Source organism: Mytilus galloprovincialis, chromosome 1 (assembly GCF_965363235.1).
Source record: "Mytilus galloprovincialis chromosome 1, xbMytGall1.hap1.1, whole genome shotgun sequence".
NCBI lineage: Eukaryota > Metazoa > Mollusca > Bivalvia > Mytilida > Mytilidae > Mytilus > Mytilus galloprovincialis.
In genome coordinates, this window is record NC_134838.1 from 12,835,012 (window position 1) to 12,853,954 (window position 18,943).

The window sequence follows — 18,943 nt, forward strand, 5'->3', positions numbered from 1 at the left end:
TTCCTTTATTTTTTCTAAAATTCCAAACAAATTTTCCATCTGGACAAAAAAAATCCAAACTTTTTGTCTATTGGTGCACAAGAAATTCCATGTAATTTTCAAAGGGGCGAATAATTTCCATAAATTTTTTACTGATATTCATTAAGATTTTCCAGAACAGAAATATTTGGTGACCCATTATTTCCAGGTATATTACACAAGAGTTTTGATCAATTCCCCATGTACATGTATAAACATGAAAAGACTTCAAAATAATGGGGGAGGGGGCAAAGATCTGACACTGTCAGCAATAGTAGTTAAGAGAGCAGGAGCATTCAAAATATTGTACTGTTTGCAATTACGGTAGTTATTACACTGATAAAATTTAAATAGACCATGCATATGCCTCTTTTGGGGGATACCGTATATAATATTCATACATGTAGATATTTTGTATTGTATATGTATTCTTTCCATGATATCATCAACATGATCAATATATATGTATGTTTTATCTCTGACATAGAGACATAACTTAGAAATATTACCAGTATACGTTGACATTTATAGTACGTAGGGGCCAACTTGAAATATGAGGAAGAACCATAGTGAAGGGGAAAGGGGGAGGGGGAGAAGTACAGACTTTCATTAGTATAAGTTCAAACTCTTAGTCGTTCTGGGCATGTAAATGTTGAAAATATGCTGCACAGCTGTATGTTTTGACTTTTGAATAAAATAGGTTTGCATATTAACAACTTTTCATTCTAGGATATAATGTCTTACAAAACTTCATAGTTAAAGTGGCACAGTTTTAGCTGTAAAGAGGTTTCCCATGGGAAATTTCAATATCTTTGTTTTATTAACAGAAGTGCATTCTATAATTTTTATCTTGTTTCATGTATGTACAAAACTGTTGAAATTTTATCACAAGGGAAGACAAAAACAGAAAAATTTGGTTTGACAAAATTTTTGATGCCTTAATGACAGTTTTTAACATACATGTATATATCAAAAGTAATTATAAATACTGACATCTGATTAGTTTCACAGACTTGTGATATTATTTAGAAGATGATAATTTGACCTAATATATATTTAGAATTTAATCTGTATTTTTCATCATTAATTAACACCAATAAATTGTGCAATTTGATATCTCCTAAATTTTAGAATGAAATTTAGTGTTTGTCCTAGGCCTATAACATTATAAACAAATGTCAGATTTTGGGTTACTTCAGCTCAATATCCAGAACATTTACCAATTTAACAGATAATTGATACATCATTTATTCAAACACACTTGTTTGTTTTCACAGCAGGAAATTGTCTAATTATCACAATATTGTAGATGAATGACCAGAAATGACCAGCTGGGTACTATGCATTGCAAAATACTGTTACACATAAATAGATTGTTATCAGAATCTGTGGCCAACTGTCTACTGACTTTTGATTTTACACACAGAAGATCTCCCCCTTTTTATTAATTAATGCAAGGCAATGTGAACTTTTATAAATTGATAATTTGTGTTCAAGTGTTTTATTCTCATATGAAAGTATATACATGTGTACAAATGTAACTAAGATAAGAAAAATAAATATATTTAATAAGAAATAAATATCATGAATATATTTAATAAGAAATGACTGATGTTTTAAGAATTAACCTATTTTCAAAAATATTTTTATTGTGAACTGGAATGAAACTTAAGATGATAATGAATGCAATGTTCTCCTACCAATTGAATAATCTGAAAATGTATTTTCTTAACAATGATGTCTAAAATTTGACATGAGTTTTGAAATTTAAAAGTTTATAAATATAGATTCTACCACTGCATCGAGTGTGATACGATATTTATCCACTCGAGACAGTTAAATTTTCAAATTTAAAACGCAAGGCTTGCCGAGCGTTTTAAATATTTAATATTTAACTGTCGAGAGTGGATAAATATCCTATTACTAGAGGTTTGGTGGTGGAATCTGTTTCTCTAATGCTTCTTTGCGACATGGTCGCCTTTTTCATGCCGTCACAATAGAAAATTCAGAGGAAAACAAGAATATTCGATGTCATAATCGGATTTTAACCAATGAAGAACTGAGATCTAATGACTCACATGTTGATTAAATTTTTTTATACAATGAGTGCAGAAAGGGATAAATTGACTAAATTAGAGAAAAAATCATTACACATACATATATGTAACAAACTGACATTCTTAATAAGACATACTGTTTCACAATTTACTATTTGTCAAGCCTGAAACTAGGGTTGCCATAGCCATTCTCTCTAGTGTCATCAACTTTTAAATTCATTTTTGGTTAAAAAAAAAAAAAAAAAAAAAAAGATTTGTTAAATTTTAGTTATCTGACAGACGCTTCTTCTATACAAAGACAGCATTAAGAGATTTTTTTATTCTTTTTCAATATTTCATTGATATAATGGACTTTTTTTTTGCAGTATAAACATATTTTGTTTACAAAACTTTGAAATTTTCAAAAACTAATGATTTTTTATTGCAGGAATAGAGTACCTTAGCTGTTAGCTGTATTTGGCAAAATCTCTTCGATATTTTGGGTCCCAAATGCTCAACTTAATACATTTTTTAGGCATTCAGAGGCAGATTTAGAGGGGGGCTGTGTTTTACTGATGATTACATTTTAGTTCAATAAGCATTTAGATACATGTACAACCTTCCTCCTTAAACCTTCAAGGAATTTCAGGAAACTGTTTCTTCATACTTGATAATTACCTGACCTGTAGAGTAAAATTAAGATTTTCAACCCATTCTTCCATAATTCACTAAGAAATATTATATAACATTTAGGTAAGTGAAAGATTTTGAATTACTTTTGTCAAACTTTTGTGGAATTTTAACTTACAAAACCTAGACAGAAGCTTTCTCATAAATCAGAAGATAGAACCCTGAACAAATTTTGATTAATTTTTAAAATAAAGATAAAAACATATCTTGCAATGATTAAATTGAAGAGATATGCAGATGGGGATCTACAGAGCTACCACTAATCAAATAAGCAACATTTTAATTCAAAAAGTCACAATTTTTTAGTCGAAAAGATAAATTAAGAGTACATTAGTTAAACGTTCAATTATCATTTTCTGTAATCAGGGATAATTTCATAGAAATTGATCAAATATCCACATATTTGGTGCAAATCATGTTTCTGGCATTTCATTGATACTCAGTGCTATGTAGCAATGTTTATTTTCTCCCAGAATTGTGTTTAAAATTAAGGGGAAACCTTCATTAGAGACTAGTGACCCCTTTGTTTTTTTTGTTTTGTTTTTCTTTCATGTTTTTTATTACTGTTTAAAGTTTATTAATATCTTTTTCTATTTATCAAAAATATATATAATTTGAAATTTAAAATTTGATTTTTTGATTTTCTAACTATTTCAATAAATGTTGAATTCAGTGTTTCATGAAGAATTTTGTCTTCAGAATATCAGTTTACATGTGTGGTTTACATGATGATGGTCTTTAATTAGTTCTGCACAGTGAGAAATTTTGTAGGAACTGTGATGTTTATACAAATAAGGCTTAAATTAAAATATTGTTTGTTTGCAGTTTACCGACCGACTCTTGAAAATCCTCCCGACTGTGAAAATTTTATTGCTTTAAATTTGAAGAAATTTTTTTTAATACTTCTATTGACGCGATCCGGAACTTTGGGTCCTTTCCGGAAATGATTTAAAGTCTGGGTCAATTACGCATTTCAAGTTCGGTTTTTCTTAGCTTCCCGTCAAGCGTTCATGTGACCATTTAATGATAAAGCACATGGAAATTGTTTACAGATATCCATGAAGTCACGGAGGAGTTCTTTACGCTGTCGTTTCGTGTCAATTTTACATAAGACAAATAACAAACAAAAAAGTTTATTAGTAAACTGTTTATACAGATTTAGGCACATGTAATGATGTGTGATGATATCATTGACGATGATGCAGCGGATATTCATAACTGACACGATAACCATTCTGTCTCAAACAAATCGGGTACAGAATCTGTGGAGCCTGACTTTATGGAACCAATTTCAGTGGTTAAATAAATCGACAGCAGCTTGAAGTATGGCATATTTTCTACAAATCGTTGTGAAGACGACAAAGATGAAACCACTCCTCCGTGACTTAAATCTTCATGGATATCTGTAAACACGCCTGTACGGAGGAAGGGCTCATTTGAAATGTTAATGGATATAGATCATGCCAAATCAATAAGAAGCAACCCTAACTACACAAAGATGTAGAGAAAATGAATGGTTAGCTTGAAAAATAAATATACTCTCTCTATATTAAATCTATCTTCGATTGCAATGAGTATGCTCCTTTAGGATAAGGGGGGCTGCCCCACTCATTGCAATTATTCTCTTTCTTACAATATTAAATATACCCAAACTGTGTGGCCTGTGTGAATTCAATTAAAACATGTTCTTAGGAGCTATGCTGCCAATTTTTTTTATGCATTAAAAACATTTCAGTACAGACCATTTACTTTTAATGGGGTGCTATGGATTTCATCCCAAACTTTAGATTTCTTTGGTTTTCATTAAAGCCTGGCAAAAATTTAACCTTATCACATATAATTAAATATTGTTAGAAATATGAAAACAGTCGAATGTCTTAATACTTTTTTTTCAAGTTGCCTTTTTTTCAATTGAGGAAGATTCAATGGTTATTTTTTTTTTATTAAAAATACACTCTTTAATACATTGTCTTATAAATCTTTAATATCTACATTTTTCTGATGAAAATACTTTACTCATGAAAACATTCTAGTCAAGAAGCATACATGTCTGAATATATTTCTTTAAAACAGTTCTAGTCATAATGACATTCCTTGTTTATAAGTGTTCCAGTATTTAATAATTATACCATATTTTATGTCATAAATTGGATAATGACACTATGTTAAAGTTTCAGTTTTGGTTAAAAAGTTTTTTTATCTGAAAATGCCTGTTCATTTGATGTTGGTTTTCAGCATGTCCAGTGTTTGTTGTTTTAAAATGTTTTTTTGTCTTGACAAGAAATTTGGTTTAGTGTAACTGCTTGGTTAAACTGTATTTTGGCTGATAAAATAAAATATTTTTCCTACCTACCGACCCTTCAGTCTGAAGGTACAGTCGGAAAACTGCAAACAAACATATTTTTAAGGTTGGCCTAATTTTATAGCTCATTTCACTAATTCAGCAATGTTCTATTTCTTTTGAATCCTATTGATAGGCTTTTATGGGATTGGACACCTATTGTAGAATCTGTTTTAAAAAGATGCTAGTATTTCCTGAATTCTTTTTGAAGTTTTTCTGCTTGAGAAGGATATGTAATGAATGATACATTGTATACATAGATCTGTTTTTAACTTTGTTCTTTTTCTTTAAAAAATGAGTGGTTTGATTTTTTTTATGAAGATATTGGAATTTTTCAGTAAGACAGTATTCTTTCAAAAGCATTTCATATCTAAAACACCAGTATTTTTCAAAGTGTTCATCTTTGAAGATTTATGGAATGATTATTGCATTCAAAATTGAACTTTAGCAATTAAGTCCTGTAGTTTAATCATTTGCATTTTCAAACAGGAAATCCAATTTCATTTACTATTTATTTAGTGGTAGGGATGAGCTGCTGAAAAGGTCATCATGGTCATTATTTCAAGCTTCATTAAATATGATCAAATCTGGAAATTTAGATGAAGGTCAAGTTTTCAACTTGCTTGTTTATATCACAAGTGTCTGTAGCTAATTAGATGTCAGAATCTTTTGATGTGGTAAATTTAAACAATGTGTAAATGTATCCAATATATTATAATACAATAGTGGTCAAATCAATTATCTCTCCTAACATTTTTCCTATATGCATTCTTAACAGCTATAATTTGCTGTTTGTGCTTTTGATCCCATTATTTTAACACTTTCACCCACAAATGTAATTAGCATTAAAAATATGTAATAATGAAAACTACATATTTTTAATTTCACACTTTGAGAGTGTTGACCACAAGAGAAATAGGTTTAACAACTTGTGAAAATTGAATTTTGCTTGATATCAATTCTTCTTTTTCAATTTAATTACTATAAATGAACTTGCCACAGGCTCGTTTATTATTATTTTTGAAAATAAATAACTCCAGTTGATCCTAGGCTCACACAGCATAGTAAGCTAGAATGGGCCTAAAAATGACCTGTGTAAAACAATACATTGTTTTCAAAATTCCAATAGGGAATACACTTTATATAATTGTATCAATAAAGCTGAAACGTCTCAAAAAATTGGTTTATTGATACAATTATAAAACAATACAGACAAAAAAAAAACAATGGCCAAAAATTGAAATTGATATACATGTACAAAACATTAAATGAAAAACAAATATGAAATATAGTAAAAGTGACAACCACTAAAATTACAGGCTTCTGACTTGGGACAGATATATAGAGAAATATATATAATATGTTACTTATAATTACTTAGTATAAAATTCCAGTTTTTTTGGCTCATTTAGAAAGAAACCGATAAATTCCAGACAAAAAAAATTAACTGATGTCTTCCATAGGCATTGTTTCTAATATTTACAGTTAAATTTCCAGACAAATTGACAGCAGTATGAAAAAAATTCCAGTACATTTAAGTTTTATAACGTGTTTAAAATCTGGAATTCCAGAACATTTTGGTAATGGTGAAAAACATTTCCATGGATTTTTTTTTTTACATCTTATGTCTTCCATAGGAGGGGGACAGAATATTTCTGGAATAGCCCAATCGCTAATCCCGGCTGACCCGGCCGCTTGAACTTTTGACGCATACAACAATCACTTTTCCATTGTTTGGTCAGATATTTTATATTTCGACGTCAAAATTTTACGGGAACCTGTGTGATATCCAGTAATGGCGGACAAATAGCGATAAGGTGTATTGTTGTATGATTCTCATCACTTGGCGTCGTCCGTCGTCGTTAACTTTTACAAAAATCTTCTGCTCTGAAACTGCTGGGCCAAATTTAACCAAACATGGCCAAAATCATTATTAGGGTATCTAGTTTAAAAATTGTGTCCGGTAACCCGGCCAACCAACCAAGATGGCCGCCATGGCTAAAAATAGAACATAGAGGTAAAATGTAGTTTTTGGCTTATAACTCAAAAACCAAAGCATTTAGAGCAAATCTGACATGGGGTAAAATTGTTAATCAGGTCAAGATCTATCTGCTCTATAATTTTGAGATGAATCGGACAACCCGTTGATAGGTTGCTGCCCCTGAATTGGTAATTTTAAGGAAATTTTGCTGTTTTTTGGTTATTATCTTGAATATTATCATAGATAGAGATAAACTGTAAACAGCAAAAATGTTCAGTAAAGAAAGATCTACAAATAAGTCAACAGGACCAAAATGGTCTGTTGACCCCTTTAGGAGTTATTGCCCTTTATAGTCAATTTTTAACCATTTTTCGTAAATCTTAGTCATTTTTTACAAAAATCTTCTCCTCTGAAACTACTGGGCCAAATTAATCCAAACTTGGCCACAATCATCATTGGGGTATCTAGTGTGAAATTTGTGTCCGGTGACCCGGACAACCAACCAAGATGGTCGCCATGGCTAAAAATAGAACATAGGGGTAAAATGCAGTTTTTGGCTTATCACTCAAAAACCAAAGCATTTAGAGCAAATCTGACATCGGGTAAAATTATTTATCAGGTCAAGATCTATCTGCCCTGAAATTTTCAGATGAATCTGACAACCCGTTGTTGGGTTGCTGCCCATGAATTGGTAATTTTAAGGAAATTTTGCTGTTTTTGGTTATTATCTTGAATATTATTATAGATAGAGATAAACTGTAAACAGCAATAATGTTAAGCAAAGTAAGATTTACAAATAAGTCAACATGACGAAAATGGTCAATTGACCCCTAAGGAGTTATTGTCCTTTATAGTCAATTTTTAACAATTTTCATAAAATTTGTAAATTTTAACTAACATTTTCCACTGAAACTACTGGGCCAAGTTCATTATAGATAGAGATAATTGTAAGCAGCAAGAATGTTCAGTAAAGTAAGATGTATAAACACATCACCATCACCAAAACACAATTTTGTCATGAATCCATCTGCTTCCTTTGTTTAAAATTCACATAGACCCAGGTGAGCGACACAGGCTCTTTAGAGCCTCTAGTTTATAATTAAGAAGATGTAAGTCCATGAATATTACAAAATTTTTGGACATGTTTTGAACATACAATACCAAAAAGATGTACATGTACATGTATAGTTCTTTGGGAAAAGTTTCTACAAAGAATATAAATGTGTACTAAGAAGTGGTTTTTACAACAAAAATAAATACATCACTTGAACTGTACCCCACATAAAAGGGATAGTCATTACATTTTTTTATGATGATTTAGGGGTTACCCCTCATTTGAGGGGTTGTTCCCAACCTGTTTTATATTTGATTTATATTGCAATTATCAATACTTCTAAGGTCTTCTCAAGCAACTTGTACTGCTAAACATATAAAAAGAATATATATGTATTCACCAACTACATGTTTAAGCAGTGATTTTCCTAGTGCTTTGAGGAAGGGGCCCAGGGCTTATGCAATTCAGAATAAATGTTCATGAAATTTTGGCTTTTGGGAAAATATATTAGTGTGTTTATACAGAGGGCACACGACTGATGCTGTGTGCAACTTGATAGAGGGATGTGGTTCTGAGCAGGAATAACTGCATTAATTGAAAACAAGATTTGACTGATTTGTCCAAAAAAAAACCACAACACAACGTACAACAAAATAAGGCGATGATGTCTATAGCCAATGAAGAATTTTAGAGCTAAAAATTTGGAAAAAAAGCGCTTTCAATTTCAGTTTTTTGGATTTTGAATACTAAAATTGAGAAAGGAAATGGGGAATGTGTCAAAGCGACAACAACCCGACCATAGAGCAGACAACAGCCGAAGTCCACCAATGGGTCTTCAATGTAGCGAGAATTCCCGCACCCGTAGGTGTCCTTGAACTGGCCCCTAAAAAATATGTGTACTAGTACAGTGATAATGGACGTCATACTAAACCCCGAATTATACACAAGAAAGTGAAATTAAAAATCATACAAGACTAACAAAGGCCAGAGGCTCCTGACTTGGGACAGGCGCAAAACTGTATGTTTTCATTTTACTTTCAACATGTTTAATTTAAAAATTGACCATTTTGCGTCATAAAAATCATTTCAATTTAAAATGAAGCATTCTTGAATGTTTATAGCAAAATGGTGAGAAAATTCATGAATTCATTCAATTGTTGATGCCAGGAATTTTGTGTGAATAATTTTGACAGTTTGAAAAATTACAGGACAGCAACTTTTAAGTCCTACATGTATCAAAATGAACAAAAATGTGGGAAAAATTTCTGAATTCTTCAGCTTGAATAAGACATTTATTAACTTAAAATTATCTAAAACTTGCTGCTGTTCACAATGATAAGCAGTTAAACTTTTTTAATCTTTCCTGCCAAGTGCAACCATGCCAATACATGTACCTGTAAAACTAAAAGGAAAACAGAAAGGTATAATCTAATAGAGGTAATTTGCACAAACTCAAAAAGTTTATGCTTTTAGATCAAATTAAATTTAAACAGTTATTAAGAGGAGACGAAAGTTTTGATAATCTTCAAAGACACTTAGCTTTTTTAAATGCTGAAAAAAACCCAGAGAACTTAAACATTCACTTTAATCATGTATTTCTTTTTTGTAGGTTTAAGACTACGTTTAAAGTCCGTGCCACTTGCCACAGCTTGTATTATTTATCACAGATTTTTTAAAGAATATACTTTACAACAATATGATCCTTATGTAAGTATCATCATAGATACATGTAGTATCAAAATGTTTTGTTGAATACACAAATAGTTGGCAAGTAATCATGACAATGATGACAGGATACATTTGTACGTTTTGAGATAAATGTGTTGTATTTTTCTTTCTGATTAAGTTTTGTATTTTGCTATCATAAGCTGAAGTTTTGATCCATTAATCATGTTAATGTATTATGTGGAATGCTTGCTAATGATACAACACTCCAACAGAGACCAAATGGCAAGAAAGTTATAACTATACAAATGTAGGTCACCATACTGCCTTTAACAATGAGCAAAACCCATACTGCATAGACGGCTATAAAAAGCCCCAATATGACATACATATACAGAATGTGGTGGGGTTAAACTAGTTTTTGGCAGAAAACCCTCACCCTAACCTGGGACAACATAAGAACAAACTATAAAAATCGGTTTAGAGACGGTTTAATTACATAATCAACATTTACAAGTAGTATTTAATTTAATTTGCTTTGTTTTATAGTTGATAGCCTCTACAACATTATACATAGCAGGAAAAGTAGAGGAGAATCAAGTCACTCTTAGAGATGTAGTCAATGTTTGTTATAGGTAAGGCCATTAAAATGTCACACAAAGAAAATATCTTAAATTCTCCCTCATGAATTCGTCCGAATTTAAAACATTTCTATACTGAATACATGGCTAAATAAGAGACAAGTCATAATTTAGGTTTGTTTGCTCGCAGTAACTTTCTTATTTTCTCAGCGAAACAACATTTAATATCTTGTGAACATTTTACAATTTACAAAAATATACCACAATTCCATCTATATACATTCACAATGTCCTCTAAATACATATCAATACAAACATAACTGTAATATATTATGCAGAGCTTAACGTTAACTTCGTCTATCAAAGTTACTCGAGCACATCGATAATAATCAAACTTAATCAGGACTTATATATGCCTATAAAACCCCACCCGTACTACCGCCCTCGAAATATCCGTGCAGAAAACAACAGTAACATCAGACCACTTCTGATTTACATACTAGCCAAACTTGTACCACAAGTCTAAAGATAAAAATAGAATAGGGAAATTCCAAATATAACGGAATAGAAATAAATTTAAATTCTCCCTCATGAATTCGTCCGAATTTAAAACATTTCTATACTGAATACATGGCTAAATAAGAGACAAGTCATAATTTAGGTTTGTTTGCTCGCAGTAACTTCGATAAAACAAAGGAATAAATAATTTGAGAACTATATGCCAAGATTCAAGGAAACAGCCATTTGAGATTTTAAATTGTCTTTAATATACCCATCTTTGGCTTTATCAGAAGCCCATCTACCGTGGACTTTAAGTAACCTATCAGAGACTCCTCTATTAGCCCCCGTAGAAGCGCCACCACTTCTCAAACTATGAAGCCCAAACTTAAGCTTATCTAAACCAATATCTGATAAACTCTCTAACAAAATTTCTCTCGCTCTGGTATAGGACAATGGACTATTTACATTACATAATTTATAAACATCTTTCGATTTCATAAAAGACAGTGCTCTGAAAATATAGCTATCAGAATTTTTACTCAATTCAGCTAAATTGATATACTTATTTAACCAAAAAACTGGACATAAATCTGTACCTGTTGCAGCTATAACAACAGAATTACCCCTTCTGTATAAATCAGTTTTGCTTTTATCAATGCTAATTTTAACATGACTGACTTGAAACTCAATATTATTCATCTTAATGTTAGCCAATTCACTATACCTCAAAAATCCAGAAAATCCTAACAGAAATAATACTACTACACGCAATTTTTTGAGATTATTATGATCTCCGAACTTCAAAACAATTTTCCTTAATATATCTGGGGTAATAGGTTCATTTTTGTTTATAGGTTTACTTAGCAATCTCCTTCCTCCTTCATAAATAAGACCAAGGAATTTGTCTGAACAAGGATTATGTTTGAAATTAAAGTCATGAAACCATTTTATTGAATAAAAACTTGCATCTAAAATCGCAACACTGGATCCCTGTTGAATGAGTCCACCTATATACATAGAAATCGTAGTAGTTGTCGCTGGTAAACACTCAAGTGAACATGAAACACACCATTTTTCAAACTTTTTAAAATAGCACTTGTATTTCTTAATTGTAGAATTTGATCTAGACGATTCGACAAAAGAGGGTAAATCTCGTATGATACTGGCAAATCTTGAATCATTGGCATAACACTCAAATTGTTTCCATTGATCTGTAAAATAAATATAATAATGAATACCAAGTAATAACTATAAACAAAGTAAATATAATTAACATTACTACTATAAATGAATGCGGCATTTCCCTCGCAAACAACCCAGTGCGGCATTTCCCTCGCAAACAACCCAGTGCGGCATTTCCCTTGCAAACAAATGAATGCGGCATTTCCCTCGCAAACAAATGAATGCGGCATTTCCCTCGCAAACAAATGAGTGCGGCATTTTCCTCGCAAACAAATGAATGCGGCATTTTCCTCGCACACTTACTGTGGCATTCAACCTCACAGTATTTAAAAAAGTCATATACTTATATATATACAGTGGCATTAACCCTCACTGTATTCATAAACAATTAATCAACAATGTTAACAATGACATATCTAATTGTTGCAGTTAAAACATCACAATGTTAAATTTAACGTTCTTTCGAATATAGTCTCATATCTGATAACTGCGGCAAATAACCATCGCAGAAAACTAAATCAACTACAGTCTGTATACAACATTCAATGCATAAATCTCAATACTTCGAAAAATCCAACAACAAAACATACATTACTGTTAAAAGGTCTCTGTGCAAATATACTCTTTTCTTGTGAACCTTTTGTAAAAAAGTTCATAGGTTTTACATACTCTCTAAAGTCTATAACAAAAGATTTAAATCTGTCTGAAAACCTATTCACTAAGATAGGCCAAAATAACGCTGATGGCCATTTAGGTACAACTAAAGTGCCTTTAGCTTTACATAATCGCATGTGATTTAAACACTTGTTAACTAAACAAACTGGTGGAACTAACCAGTTATTATGAGCAGACCAATCATATGCGAAAGCATCAACCTCGGAAGTATCCGGTGAATAATATCTAGAGTTAAAATAGTCTACTTTTTTGTTTTTCGAATCTGCAAAACGATCGCATGTGAATGGTCCCCATAATTTATCAAAATATATAAAAATTTGATAGGAAACACCCCAATCGTCATAATCAAATTTTGCTCAGATAATCTGCATAAGTATTTTTATCTCTAGGTATCCATTCAACATCCAAGAAAATATTATGTGACAAACAAATATGAAATAAGCTTAAAGCAATGTCTTGTAATTCTACTTTCATGCTACCCTTTTTAACAATCTGTACTACATTTTGGTTATCTGTATAAAGTTTAACAAATTTTCCTGTTAAATCAGATTTAAAAGAAGAATTATTCTTTTCTACAGTTTTCAATTCTCTCCATGTAGAACTTTTGCTTCTTTCATGACCATCAAACATAAAATGTACAATTTTGTTATCATTCATTATAAACCCTGCTCCGGCATACTGACTAGCGTCAGTGAAAATTACACGCTGTGGTATTCTATTTATAGGTACAATGCGTTGGAAAGATAATGACTCGCATTCAAAATACCAAAATTTTAGTTCTTTCAAAATGTTGTCATTTATAGGGATGACATCGTCCCATGCAGATCTACAACAGACTAGCATATGCATATGCTTCGTCATCATTTGACAAACGTTACCAAGAGCAGGAATCATAGAAATGATTTTTCCACATATTTTAGCAATACATCTATAAGTCAAAATAGTTTTGCCATCTACTACGCTCGATATTACCAGCTTTAAAGCAAATAATTTTTTAAGCGATATTTCTAAAGTACAATCTTTAAAGTTCCAAACAAAACCTAACTTTTTGTTTCTCGACAAATTTATTAACATGTCTCAAATCTAAGACTAATCTTTCTTTACCCGTACTATTTACCGACACAGTAAATGGATTAACGACAAATGGTCGATTTACTTCTTTTATACATTCTTTAGTTAAAAGTTCTTCAATAGAATTTTCCACAAATTCTGAGTGTTTTAACGCAGATCTATTATTACTTAGAAAAATAGTCGGTGGTTCACTCAGAAAAGGAATTCTATAACCAAAATTAAAAACATTCATTATAAAATCATTAGCGTTAAGTACATTTTTCCAAAACAATGCATGTTTTCTTAAATTTCCTTTCACATTTATAAGATTTTGACCAGATTTTTTCTCATACTTGTTAACAAATTGAAAACAATACTCAACTTCATCTATGTCTGTATCTGTTTTGTTACTGGGTCTTTCCTGTGTTCTGTTCCTGGAACTTTGTTGCACCAACTGTCGCTGTAGGAATCCTTTTTTCGGGGCAGTTCCTTGCAAAGTGCCCGGGCTGGTTACAATAGAAACACTTGTAACTTTCTGACTTGCCTGCTTTGGAGAACTCGGTATCACTGACTTGGCCAAGGCCACGAAAAAAACTCCTAGAATTGAATTCTCCTTTTCCGGAACCACTATTGGAAGATTCTGGTTTACTGTACGGCTTGGAACTTCTTTTACGAGAAGCCCTGGAAATAGCAGCACGCAAATCACTAGCATCTTCTTTATTGTCGGCCAATGGACTATCCAAGTATTCTTTAACCGTGTCCCATCCATGCTTGTCGGCTATCTTTAGAATTTTGTTACGCTTACGGATGATTTCCTTTTCCTGGGAAATGATTTCACTAACTTCGGAAGCGTTTCCAAGCTTTATACAACTTTCAACGGCAGCAAGCCTCTCCAGACGCTCGGTATTAAACGAATGTTGCACTTTAATTCCCTCACTATGGAATACAAATTCTGGTTGATCGACACCGGTTGCTTTAACACTTTTTCCTAAACAAGCTTCGAAATGATTAATCAAGGAATGTTTTTGCTTCTCTAAAGCATTGTTTAAAGCTGAAGTGAAAAGCGAAATAGCCCCGTCCGTACTTAACTCTGTTTTGTTACTATTTTCAGCATGTTGAGTAGTAGCACGGCGTTCATCATGGTCGGAGCCTTCCTCGGACATATTATGCAGAGCTTAACGTTAACTTCGTCTATCAAAGTTACTCGAGCACATCGATAATAATCAAACGTAATCAGGACTTATATATGCCTATAAAACCCCACCCGTACTACCGCCCTCGAAATATCCGTGCAGAAAACAACAGTAACATCAGACCACTTCTGATTTACATACTAGCCAAACTTGTACCACAAGTCTAAAGATAAAAATAGAATATGGAAATTCCAAATATAACGGAATAGAAATAAATATATGTTTCTCTCAATATTAAGGGGGCTCAAGGATATAAATCCATTGTTTTTTTTTTTAATTTTTGCTTTTTTTTCCTATAAATCAAATGAACTTTCTTATATACTTAATAGAAAAATGAAATTAAAAATTTGGGTTACTCATGTTACTGTTCATTTAAGCTCACAATCTGCATTTTAAAGCAGCATGTATTTTTGTTTAAGGTACCTTTTTTCTGTTTAACTAATAGAAGAAATAAAACAAGAAATTAATTACAGAACTAAATTAAGCAATTGTTTAGTTTGAGTTCAATTTTGTCTTTGGTGGATAGTTGTTAAAAAAATACTAAAAAATATAGGTCATCGATGAGTTAAAAAAGATATTTCAACTTTAATGCCAAAAAATGGCATTTTTGCACCAAAGGGAGATAATTTGGAGCTATTTCAATAATATAAACATTTAAGAAGTCATTTGAGCCAAAGCGAATAGATTTTTATGCCCCACCTACGATAGTAGAGGGGCATTATGTTTTCTGGTCTGTGCGTCCGTTCGTCCGTCCGTTCGTTCGTCCGTTCGTCCGTCTGTCCCGCTTCAGGTTAAAGTTTTTGGTCGAGGTAGTTTTTGATGAAGTTGAAGTCCAATCGACTTCAAACTTGGTACACATGTTCCCTATGATATGATCTTTCTAATTTAAATGCCAAATTAGAGTTTTGACCCCAATTTTACGGTTCACTGATAGAAAATGATAGTGCAAATTTCAGGTTAAAGTTTTTGGCTTCAGGTTAAAGTTTTTGGTCAAGGTAGTTTTTGATGAAGTTGAAGTCCAATCAACTTGAAACTTAGTATACATGTGCCCTATGATATGATCTTTCTAATTTAAATGCCAAATTAGAGTTTTGACCCCAATTTTACGGTTCACTGAACATAGAAAATGATAGTGCAAATTTCAGGTTAAAGTTTTTGGCTTCAGGTTAAAGTTTTTGGTCAAGGTAGTTTTTGATGAAGTTGAAGTCCAATCAACTTGAAACTTAGTATACATGTGCCCTATGATATGATCTTTCTAATTTAAATGCCAAATTAGAGTTTTGACCCCAATTTTACGGTTCACTGAACATAGAAAATGATAGTGCAAATTTCAGGTTAAAGTTTTTGGCTTCAGGTTAAAGTTTTTGGTCAAGGTAGTTTTTGATGAAGTTGAAGTCCAATCAACTTGAAACTTAGTATACATGTGCCCTATGATATGATCTTTCTAATTTAAATGCCAAATTAGAGTTTTGACCCCCATTTTACGGTTCACTGAACATAGAAAATGATAGTGCAAATTTCAGGTTAAAGTTTTTGGTCAAGGTAGTTTTTGATAAAGTAGAAGTCCAATCAACTTGAAACTTAGTATACATGTTCCCTTTGATAAGATCATTCTAATTTTAATGCCAAATTAGAGAATTTATTCCAATTTCACAGTCCTTTAAACATAGAAAATGATAGTGTGAGTGGGGCATCCGTGTACTGTGGACACATTCTTGTTTTGGTTGATTTTTGTACCATATCATAAAGTAACAACTAATAGTGTAATAAATAAAATTTGTAATAAAAAAAAATGTTTTAAATTTTGCTGAAATTTTTGTACCCTCAAGACTCTTTAAATGAACATGATAAACTTTGCAATCTTTGTTTGACATTTCTGATAAATTTTAAAATTCAAAAAAATCCTAGAATAAGAAATTAGACAACATCATAAGCAAAGCATCAATTGAATTTATAAATTAATATATCTTATTGCAGAAAATTGCATTTTTAATCCACACTAGTGGGCATGCATTGTCTGACTCCACCATTGTACTAACCTTATAACTTATAAGTATGTTACAAGTTATTTACATTGACTAATGTCAATCTCATTGGTAAGTATACCACTTCTCCTTATTTTATATTAATATGTTTTTTTAGAACTTTACACAGAAGCAAGCCTCCATTAGAAATGGGGGACATGTTCTTTGCATTAAAAGAAACTATTGCCAAGTGTGAACTATTTGTCCTGAGAGCCTTACAGTTTAGAGTTGTATATAACCATCCACATAGGGTAAGTTATATGTATTTTATAACCCATTTATGGGCATTATATTTCTGGTCTGTGCATCTGTCTGTTCATCCGTCTGTTCCGCTTCAGGTTAAAGTTTTTGGTCGAGGTCGTTTTTGATGAAGTTGAAGTCCAATCAACTTGAAACTTAGTACACATGTTCCCTATGATATGATCTTTCTAATTTTAATGCCAAAGTAGAGATTTTCTCCCATTTTCACTGTCCACAGAACATAGAAAATGATAGTGCGGATGGATTATTCGTGTACTGGGGACACATTCTTGTTTTCTTCAAAATTTGCACATCATCACAACAGACTAACTTAAAATCCAGTACCAGCTGTTTGAACAAATTTTATTCTTATTTTTCTATGGCTTCATATAGTAATATTTTGGTGAATATACATCAATTCAGAAAAATACCAGAGAAATATTCCAAATGAAGGATATCATGTTGGATTGAATAAAGATGAGCAATAGAAAATAATTATCTATTCATGAAAATTAATGTAGCTATAAAATAAAGGAATTTTATCACAATTAAATAATGGTATTTTAATAACAAGAAGCTGCATTACATACACACAACATGCACAATGTAGTGGGATAAAATCTAGTCTCACTGATTACACACACAATAAAGTTGGATAAAATCCAGTTTTACATGTGCACAAACTTAGGCATTCCTAAGAATTTGTTAGTTGAAAACTGGGGTAAGTCAGTTGTTAAGCGTAAGTACATTTGTTTATTTTTTAAGATGATGAACATTTCATAAAGTATAACACATATTGTTGAAGAAGTTTCTATTGTACATGTACATATCATAATTGGCAGTAATCACTTTTCAGTAGTAACCTAATTGTCTATATAGTTAACCTGTATACTTTCATTGTAAAATTGTTTTTGTTCGTTTTTTTAGTATCTTCTTCATTATCTGACATTTATAAAAGAATGGATGGAACCATACAAGTGGGATGAACTACCACTAGCAAGAACTTCATGGGCATTGCTTAGAGACAGTTACCATAGTACCCTGTGTTTACAATACAAACCACAACATATTGCAGTAGCTATTTTATATATGACATTAGAAAGTCATGGTGCAGACATTCCTTTTGAGGAAACAGCTGTTACACCATGGTGGAAAGTGTTCGCTGAAGACATTACATTAGACATAATCAAACAAATTGTGGGAGAATTGATCAATACATATGACCTAGAAATGATATCTAGCTAATAAAAAACATTATCTTTCATATTTTAAAATTTTTTATGCCCTCATTAAGTGACAAGGATTACATTGTCCTACACTCTCTGTATTTAGTAAATGAACATTTTTGGGGCCTTATAGCTTGCTGCTTCGTGTGTGCCAAGGCTATAGCTTGCTGCTTGGTGTGTGCCAAGGCTATAGCTTGCTGTTTGGTGTGTGCCAAGGCTATGTGTTGAGGGTCTTGCTTTGACCTATAATAGTTTACTTTTTACACGTTGTGACTTGTGTGGAGAATTGTCTCATACCACATCTTCTTATATCTATGTCCTTCTACAGGTTTAGATTACATTTCCACTAGGTTCTGGTGAAGTTGAAATAGTGCTCATATCTTTTGTTCTGTATAGCTCTGTAAATTAAGGGTACAGACATGGCTAGAAGTACTATCTGTTAAAGAATTAATATAGTTTTTAACCGGATTTTCGACGAAAATGTCA

The 18,943-nt window shown here is 31.8% G+C and overlaps 1 protein-coding gene across 1 annotated transcript in view; it reads left to right on the forward strand.

Moving 5' to 3' along the window:
- The window catches only part of LOC143065620 (cyclin-Q-like), a 19,145-nt gene extending 650 nt beyond the window's left edge, over nt 1–18,495 (forward strand). The window contains exons 2-5 of the mRNA XM_076239163.1: nt 9,730–9,827; nt 10,335–10,420; nt 17,110–17,242; nt 18,159–18,495. Coding sequence (XP_076095278.1) covers nt 9,730–9,827; nt 10,335–10,420; nt 17,110–17,242; nt 18,159–18,476 — 635 coding nt within the window. The 3' untranslated portion in view covers nt 18,477–18,495. The remainder of the gene's footprint in view (nt 1–9,729; nt 9,828–10,334; nt 10,421–17,109; nt 17,243–18,158) is intronic.
- Nucleotides 18,496–18,943: the final 448 nt, after the last annotated feature.